This window comes from Gavialis gangeticus, unplaced genomic scaffold, assembly GCF_001723915.1.
Source record: "Gavialis gangeticus isolate Ggan-Ray unplaced genomic scaffold, GavGan_comp1, whole genome shotgun sequence".
Taxonomy (NCBI): Eukaryota; Metazoa; Chordata; order Crocodylia; family Gavialidae; genus Gavialis; species Gavialis gangeticus.
This window is the reverse complement of record NW_017728997.1, coordinates 18,720,587-18,729,736: the sequence shown is the minus strand read 5'-3', so window position 1 is coordinate 18,729,736 and position 9,150 is coordinate 18,720,587. Positions and strand designations below refer to the sequence as shown.

Below are 9,150 nucleotides of genomic sequence, written 5' to 3'. Positions count from 1 at the left end.
GTGGGGGAGGAAAAAAGCCTTTAAGACCTGACACAGAATGAAAACAAGGGAAATTTGAGCTAAGGTCACTTCTCTTCTCAAACCAAGCCTGTTTTTCTTTCACCATCAGTAGTTGATCTAAGATCATCGTGCAGCAAGGAGAAATGTGACAAGTAGAGAACAGAATGGCTTCCCTATGCTTGCTTTCTGTTGCTCAACCACAGGCCTGACACTTCATTGAAAACCTCTCAAATGCATCCTTGCGTCTTTTTAATTAGAGCCATTTTCTGCCAGTGAAAACCTTGGTAACTGCTCTGTTAGCCTGGCCTCTTCTCTTCATTCTCAGACAGTGGCACAGTTCTCATCTCTTGTTAGCAGTGTCCTCCAATATGCTAGTTCTGGCAAAAATAAATGCAGTCCCATTGACTTCAGATTCCTTGCTTTCCAGTCTGGTTACTGGATAACACATTGTCAAACGCTTACCTGCATGGAGGACTTGAATATTATTGAATAAGCACACAGCTGAGCCCTTATCCATCTCCATCCTCTGTAGGATATGTGAACTGGATATTTGAAATGCTCATCTTGTTACCTGAGAGAGGGTGCACTAGAAATGCCACATCTGACTGTGTGTGGCCATGTGTGGTAGAACTATTAGAGATCGCAGTTGAACATCTTATTTACTTGTGTATTTATGTCTGGTGCATGGCAGCACAGCTCTCAGACAATTGAGGACAGGTCTAAGTCAGGACGTAACAGGGAATTACCCAAAGTCATGGTTTTGCAATGCAAAAGGAGTCATTCCTGTGGCATTTACGATTCATACTCACAGCCTTCATGAGTCTATGATGAGCTAAGAGGATATCACGATTCAAGGGTAAGACTTAATAAGAAGTGCCCTTTCCACTCATTGCAAAACTGCTGGTGAGCTTTCAGAAACTATCTGGCCTCTGTGTATTGTCAATCTATACACAGGACCCTGGCAATCAGTGCCAGCTGATACCCCCTTAAGAACCTGAAATTGTGATGTAGCTATGAATAGGTAACTAGGCGCATCCACACGAGATGCTACATGGCCATAGCTTGTCACTACAGCAGTGTAGTGTTGGAAACAACCCATGCAGCATCGTGACTGCAGCAACATTGGCTACTGCATAGACATTTAGTACTTGTGTAAGCAAATTGACTTTTATTAGTGGATGTTTTGATTGGGAATCCAGAAAAAAGATGACAAAGCTGAGATGGAAATACAAAGCGCCCGAGCGAGGGACTAACAATAGAGGGATGGGGAAGAGGAGGGGAACGGGACTAGGTTACAAGCGATACTATGTTAGCCAACTAAGCCCCGGGGTGGGGGGAAGGGTGAATGGGGTAGGGAGGGGGTTCGCGACGCTGAGAGAGAAAGGAGATAGATACACACAAACCCATTACCTAAATGACTGCAGAGTCTGGCACATCTGTAGATATGCCCTGTATGACTTGGTGCCAGAGCCTATAACCTCAGAGCCTTGGTTTGTTCCTCTCAGCCAGTGCATAACAGTTTCTTGTATTTTCTAGTGGTATGATTCATTGAGTTCCCAAGAAATGGGGCACGCAGAGCTTGTCTTCAGACATGGCTTGGATGACTTGGTGTAATGGGGGATCCCTGTGCCCTGCATTTGCAGGAGGGTGGATTAGATCTGCTAGGTCTATCTCGGTTTCTGTGATCCTCCTATTCCACAATCTGCAGCAGCACGTGCTCAAGAATTACTGCCAAATATACTGGCTAGTAACATAGCAAGGGACCTGCAGTCTTTGGCTCAAGTGCCTTTGCAAGCGAGTTCCGTGGATGTATTTATTGATTTACATGTTGTCTCAACTCCACAGGAGCAGCATCAATACCCCCTCCACCTCCACCACTGCCACCACCAGCAGCTCCCCCTCCTAATACGGATGTGCCAATACAGCCTGACCCTCGGCCTGCCATCAGCGCAAGCCGAGGAGCCTTACTTAGCTCCATTCAAGGGTTTCAGAAAGGAACTTTGAAGAAAACAGAGACGTGTGACCACAGTGCTCCCAGGATCAGTTGAAGTTACTGGTTACGCCACGATTGGATTCCCTCCCATGTTCTCCATGGACAGATGCCCTTCACAATTGATGATTGAGCCACCAGTGAGGGGTGGTATTCTGCAGCTGTCTCTTCAGACCCATTTCAGCTTGTTCTAGGAATTTCTCTCCTTTAACTAGCAGCACCATAGTTTGAATTGCATTGCCATGCCCTGGTGACAAGTATCCACTTCCTTTATTCCAGGTAAAGGAATTCTGGTCTTTAGCCAAATGCATGTTTCTAGAGGTGCAGCAGGTTGTTGTTTTTTTTTCTACCAACAAATTAAAGGCTGAAATTAGGAACAGCTCTGACAATGGTGAATCAGTAATTTTTTTTTTCTCTGATTCTACTCTTCCCCTTGTTTCAAATGCTCAAATCTAATTTTGGTCTGCTCCGAGTTACTTTCCAGCATTGTCTTATAGTTGGCACATTAAATGTTTGCTGCACCAAATCAGCAACTTTGTTTTAGATCATTTAAAAAAAGCACTTAATCCAAAGTGTAGCACACAGGTGAGGGAGAGGGAACTGCGGACTTGATTCTGTCTCCACGTGTTTGCTGTTGGAGAGTAGCCTGAATGCTGGTCAGGATTACACGTGCTTGAACTAACCACCCCAAACCTGCTCTTCCTAGCTATCTATTGCACTTGCAGGGGAAATGGTGTGTTAATTCAAGAAATAATTGGAGAGAGTGAATTTGGCACTGGATTATTATTCAACACACCCAAGTTTTTCATCCACATGAAACTAATTTTGGTTTTGGGGAAAATCACAAAACACAATTTTACAATTTAATATCTTTATTTGAAAGATCCTTTATTCTAAGATTTGCTTAAAACCTTAAACAAATTGCACTTTAAAGGATTATGATAATCCATTTTTAAATTCAAGTACATCAGTGTTTGTTACTATGCAGAGAATGTCTGTGTATAAAGTTTCATGTAACTTGTGATATATATTCAGTCTTATTTTTATTAAAATAAATGTCAATGGAATTTCTCCAATCAGAATGGTGGTAGATGCTTTCAGAACTGTTGTAAACTGGACTTTGCAAAGAAACTCCAATGTAAGCTTCTGCTTGCATACTAATTAAGACACGTTGGCATTACTAAGTGGAGTGAGACAGGGAACTGCCCTTGTGCTAACCTTGTTCATGAGGGTAGAAACTGGGGTCTTGAATAGCAGAGTAACAGTTCGCTAAGGGGATACACCACAGAAGTAAGCCTGGGCAGGCCAAACATCTGCAAGTGCATCTCTAAGATGCTCCCTGTACCCAAGCTTGCTGAGTCATGAAAAGGCCAAGGTGCAGGCTTCCTTTGGCTGTGTTCATGCACAGAGGGATTTAAGAATGGTGGTGTGCTATACTAGCAAAATTGCTTCTACTATAAAAGCTGAGCCTTTGTATTGGCACAGGAAAGCTGCCACAAGCTATCCTAGCACAACACTCCAGCTGATCAGCAGTAAGATACTGGCATATGCGTGTCAGGGATTTTGCTCAGGTTTAGCTAATCTCCATTGTCCACAAACCCCCTGTATTTTAAAGTACTGTGGCAGTTGTCTTACTGTGGCATAGTAGTATGTAAGCTTTACAGGATTCCTACCTGGGTTTTATTCTTTTAACTGCACTGTAGAAAGCCTTTAGAACTAAGCCAAACAGTGAATAGGGTGGAGGAAAATCTTCCCCAGGCTGCTGTTTTACCATACCAGGTACTTCAGCTGATCTGAAACTGAACTGAATGAAGGGGGGCAGGGGACTAGAAGCCAAGAACAGCTTGACTAGGCAATGCTGGAGAGACTGTAGGTGGAAGGATTGAAATGACTGATCTACAAGGTAGAAGCTGTCTTGGGGACTCCTTGCTGACACTACTCATCAACCTCAACTGGAGCCTTTGCAGCTCTAGAGCCCCAAAGTGTGAACAGAAAGTCCAGAACTGCAAGTCCAGCGCGCACACTTTCTGTGGTAATGGCTCCATCACCACACCTGTTTCTAGAAATATGCACCCTAGTCTTACAGCTCTAAGAAGCAGGTGCAAAAGAGGCCCGTGCAAGTGCAGACTGACATCTGAGTTGTGATAAAAGGCAGCTGTAGAGCCAGTCTAAACTTAGAGTCCAGCTCTGCCCTGTAGCAGCCTTTAGGCTGTTCTTTCATTTTCAAACCACTCATTTGACCTGTTGTAAGTAGTAGACAGACAGCACGGCTGGGTAGTCATTTATTTCTCATACTAAATTAAGATAATTTAGAATGAGACTCTCTGACAGCAATAGAAGAACAATCCATTCACTGGTACTATCAACTCTCGGAGAGGGTACAGATTCAAAATTACAGCATGAGACTGGAACGAACACAGCTATATACTTCCCCACGGAGCTGCTTAGAGCTGGAAGGGTGACTGAAACGCTGGCTTATTACACAATTAGCCATATAAATAATTTTTAAAGTGTCATTTAACCTTTTCTTTCTGTACAGAAAGGTTCACGAAGCTATACAAGGCAGTTATGAACACAATAGTTTGTAGTACACTCCATATGCTTTAAACTAAGACATTTTAGAAGAACATGTTTGTAACAGTCTAGATATTTAGCGTTTTCTTCACTGCAAAGATGATATCCTTCACTTGAGGTATGCAGTTCTCTTCCAAGATCTTTGCATAAGGCATAGGAACATCTGCCCCTGTGACACGCACAGCTGGAGCATCCAAGTAATTGAAGGCAGGTCCTGGAACAAAGAAAGGCACCTTAAGCCATGCAGAGCTAGCCGTTGTTCCTTGATGTACCTGCAGTTTCACAAAAGTGGCCTGTTCTGGGTATTTGGGGTCTTACAGAACCGCACTGCAAACCTGCTCTTGCAGCTTTCCTTGGTTAAATGAAACCAGATGTTTTTGCTGTTTGGTCCCTTCATTCAGCAAACACTTAAGAGCGAATGCTTCAGCAAAGTGATCCGGTGACCCTTACGTGCTCAGCTTCCCAGGAGCTGCTTGAAGCTCCATGCCTCAGAGAGGTGATGAGTGCGGTCGAACAAGGGACTAAGGCTCTTGTTACTTCAGAAGTTAACACACACTTTTCTGACTTAGCATCTAGTATGTCAGCAAAACAGGCTTTGTACTTTCTCTTGTGAAGGATGAACAGCCAAGCCTGGCAAGTACAAGGGGAAAGCTGAGGGGGGACCAGAAGGGTTTGGGAGAGACCTTGTTTCCCCTAGCACCCCCTGGCATAACTAGGAATAACGGCCACAAGTTGTTGGAGAGTAGGTTTAGATTAGACATCCGTAAGAACAACTTCACAGTTAGGGCGGCTAGGATCTGGAACCAACTTCCAAGGGAAGTGGTGCTGGCTCCTACCCGGGTCTTTAAGAAGAGGCTTGATGCCTACCTGGCTGGAGTCATTTGAGCCCAGTTTTTTTTCTCCTGCCCAGGCGGGGGGTTGGACTTGAAGATCTACAAGGTCCCTTCCAACCCTACTTCTATGATTCTATGATTGGCTGGAAGGAGTTCACGTACCAGGAAAGCAATAGATTAGAGGCAAGTGACAAAGTACAGATATATACAAGTTACAGGAGCTGAGCAAAAGATACCTTCCATGATTCTGGCACATATTTCGGCTCCTACTCCAAACTGCGGCCAACCTCCTTCCACTGTTACAAGGTTATTTGTCTTCATAATGCTGGCTTCTATAGTTTCAACATCCATTGGGCGAATGGTGCGGAGATTTATCACCTGGAAGAGAGAGTGGTAAGTGATTTGGTACTACGTCCTTTAAGCCTAGCTCCTGCCCCCCCGCCCCTTGCATACTGGAGCAGAGTCTTTCACTTCAAGAGTACTCTGTATTCGTTTTAGGCAGCCTTACCCTCCTCCCCCAGAACCAGGAGTCTGATGAAAGACAACACATTAGATCTCTCCTATGCCTTCTGCTCTGCTATATTTACCTCAGCTACCTCCACAGTTGTAGGATGCACTCTTCACCTTGTCTCCAGAGGGGATGCCTCTAGTGGTATCAACCTGGTAGTTACTTGTAGCCACACTATTTGTAGCAAACTGTCTTACCTTGGCTCAACTCACTGCCCTTGCTTTTATAGGGGAGTGCAAGGATACTTGCACACTTGCATGTTTCTCCATGAAGCTTCCTTGCACAGTAAACAAGACCTTTAGTTACCCACAGACAACAAGCAAGGGGAACATAAGCATGACACAAGCAATGTATACATTTAGCTTTGGAGCCAGTGCCAAAGACTCAGTAGATAACAAAAATTAAGGGCTCAAATTGCATTGAACACAGATTTTAAGCTATGAATTTAGTGTTCGCGGCACCTTTGGAACTGCATCAGTAAAACTGTGGAATCCTACCAAGTGTAGCATGCTGTTTTGAAATCTCAAATGCAAACTTCCACTTTGCTGGCACAGCACAAGCATAGCTGAATCCCTTTTTACCTCAGTAATCAAAGCAGTTGAGAATGAATCCAATTTAAATGACAGATTTTTTCATCCTGGCCTGAAATACCGCTGAGTGAGTGGGACATACCTCACACTCCACCCCTTCTTTGGCAAGGACAGCAGCTGCTTCCAGACAGTGTCCAACAGACCTCGAGTGTGACACTAACGTAATGTGCATTCCTGAAACACAGAAGCTGGTGGTGGATCAAGACAGATCTTCCTGTCAAGCAGCTCAACACTAAACATCTCTGAAAAGGTAAGTGTAAGACCTCACCTTATTGACCTAGGTCAAGTCTAGTGTACTCAGCATCTGATTTGCATGTCAGAACTAGCCTGAGAAATCTGTTACTGGAACTCTTCCTGAGTTTGACTACTTAAGAGCATCATTCTTGTGCTCTGCATATTGGCAGAATGGATGGGATCAACTTACTATGCCATGAGTAACAAGTTGCTTGCATGCTTCTACAGTGAAGTTATACACAACTGACAAGAGGTTTGAAATGCTGAACATTAGTGACCTCTCTTGATATGCTGAGCAAAGACTCTAAACTCTAGTTGGTGGGTGTTGTTTTTTTTTTTTTCATTCATTCCAGACAGTCCATACACCTGACACCTGCACCAGGCCTAGCTGGCCATTAGAAAGTGTTTTAATTTTGGGTCAAGATGGCCCTACCCTAAATTACTTTCTCTGTGAGTAATAAGTGCTAAAAACAAATAGCTGGTAAAATCCAAATGACCAGAAGTCTTAGTGTAGTGTCCTTTTAAATAGTTCCATGTTTTGCAAGAAGGAAGTACTTTATAACGGAAAACAGTTAATGAGTTCAATTGGTCTAGCAAGGAAAAAACTTTTAAAAGTGAGAATATACAGAACAGTGGTATTCTGAACTTACCTGGCCTCTCTATTTTGGCTTTGCCAATAGGAACCAAGAAGTCCTTTGATTGAGTCTCCTCTGACATCTCAAAGGGAACTCCATACATCAGTTCATGTTCCAGCATCACAACTAAAGATCATAAGAGTGGTCACTTGGGTTAGTCTGGAGGTCCCCAATCCAGGTGCCATACAACATTTTCCAAGACTGTCAGGGCCCACGATGGTGGACTCTTCTTAGCTCAATTTACAGGAGGACAAGTATAATGCAGCAGCACGCTTAGACAAGCCCAAAGGACTTGAAGCTTCACTTAAGTAGCTACTAACTTGTAGCATTGCACAATTTTGAAATGGCTTCTTTGACTGACTGATCCCATATCCTGAGGGTGATTTTACACTAAGCATTTGGAGATGCAACATTTGGGAGGTAATCAGAAATGCAGAACTTGCTCCAAGACTACTTCCACATTTGTTCCACAGACACACAAATGATGTCTACAGGAGTGGGTCTAAAGGGACAGTGCTATGCTTATCATCCTTTTCCTAGGACAGCAATGTACAAGCTGACCATCTGTTGCCCACATTCTAGTTCAGCGTTTCCCAACCAATGCTGCACCATGCTAGGCTGGAGCCAAGCCCCCTGCCTGCTGCTGCTGTGGGCGGACACAGACAGATGAGAAGCACGACTCCAGCCCAACACGCTGCTGGACTGGCCGTGTGCCACCCCTCCCTGTTGGTGTCCGGCTGGCCATGCACCACCCCCCTGCTCCACGCCCCGTGTGCCGTGATGCTTCTTTATTTAGGTAAGTGCTGTGGGGACAAAAAGGTTGGGAAATGCTCTTCTAGTTTAACTTTGGTTTTGAAGAAGAGGTCGCAGTCAGGAGAAAAGGTCTCTAGGATTAGCTTCACAATTTGAGTCGCATGCTTTAAGCATGTTCTTCACGGGGTCAAGGTGGAGAAGGGAAGCGGAGGGCACGTAGCTGTAGCATCACACACACAGACTAGTTATTCAAGTACAGCAGGACTTTGTTGGTAATTACCTGGATTGTCGTCCCGGATGGCCGACTTAAGGAGACCTCTTGCATCTTCGGAGCTCCAAGGGCTGACCACCTTCAGTCCAGGGCAGTGCCCGTACCAAGCGGCAAAGCACTGTGAATGCTGTGCGCCGACTCCGGCCGAGGCGCCGTTGGGGCCTCTGAAGACCACTGGCACCGAGACCATGCCGGAAGACATGTAATAGGTCTTGGCCGCAGAGTTGATCACCTGGTCGATCGCTTGCATGGAGAAGTTGAAGGTCATGAATTCACAAATTGGCCTCAGCCCAGCCTGTTAAATGAGGACACAGGCGAGTCACAAAACCTCCCGGCTCTCGGCCTAGGATCTGCACGTAACGATGGCTGGTTCGCGGGTCCAGCCTCCTGGCGCCCCGTAGCCACAGCGCCCGATGCCCTGGGGGGTTGACCCCACTCCCCCTTTGGGGCTACAGCACCGCAGCACACCAAGCAGGCACATCCCATGGAGACCGACCAGGCAGTGCAGCCCCCCCCGGCCCGTTTCCAAACCAGCTCCTCGCCCATGTGTGTGGCACTGGGCCACCTACCATGGCGGCTCCCACGGCGATGCCGGTGAAGCCCATCTACAAGGGAGGGAAGACAGCACGGTGAGCACAGCGCCAGGCAGGCAGAGGGCAGGGATGTCGTGGGGAGGGGGCTGGACGGGGGGTACCTCGGAGATGGGGGTGTCGATGATGCGTTTGTCGCCGTACTTCTTCCACAGGCCGCGGCTGATCTGCG

At 45.8% G+C, this 9,150-nt stretch overlaps 2 protein-coding genes across 5 annotated transcripts in view; one reads left to right on the top strand and one right to left on the bottom strand.

Annotated features, from left to right (window-relative positions):
• The window catches only part of PXK (PX domain containing serine/threonine kinase like), a 46,817-nt gene extending 43,745 nt beyond the window's left edge, over positions 1-3,072 (top strand). For 2 of the 4 annotated variants that reach the window (XM_019504868.1, XM_019504867.1), the window contains exon 17: positions 1,846-3,072. In XM_019504868.1, the coding sequence (XP_019360413.1) occupies positions 1,846-2,048 (203 nt within the window). In that variant the 3' untranslated portion in view covers positions 2,049-3,072. The remainder of the gene's footprint in view (positions 1-1,845) is intronic. The other 2 variants (XM_019504871.1, XM_019504870.1) reach the window with 2 other exon arrangements.
• An 833-nt stretch (positions 3,073-3,905) lies between these two features.
• Positions 3,906-9,144, bottom strand: PDHB (pyruvate dehydrogenase (lipoamide) beta). Its single transcript, XM_019504872.1, has 7 exons — positions 9,083-9,144; positions 8,958-8,993; positions 8,398-8,683; positions 7,380-7,490; positions 6,578-6,669; positions 5,634-5,775; positions 3,906-4,778 (listed from the first exon to the last, which is right to left on the bottom strand). Exons 2-7 carry the CDS (start codon positions 8,991-8,993, stop codon positions 4,633-4,635), a joined length of 813 nt encoding a protein of 270 aa, XP_019360417.1. The 5' UTR covers positions 9,083-9,144; the 3' UTR covers positions 3,906-4,632.
• Between the last annotated feature and the right edge of the window lie 6 nt (positions 9,145-9,150).

What these genes read in the sequence shown, in the direction of transcription:
- PDHB (XM_019504872.1), bottom strand. Translation starts at nt 8,993, where the DNA reads ATGGGCTTCACCGGCATCGCCGTGGGAGCCGCCATG. An exon ending in CATCCGGGACGACAATCCAG is followed by an intron (nt 7,491 to 8,397) that starts GTAATTACCAAC and finishes TATGATCTTTAG; the next exon opens with TTGTGATGCTGGAACATGAA. An exon ending in AAGAAGGGGTGGAGTGTGAG is followed by an intron (nt 5,776 to 6,577) that starts GTATGTCCCACT and finishes TCTCTCTTCCAG; the next exon opens with GTGATAAATCTCCGCACCAT.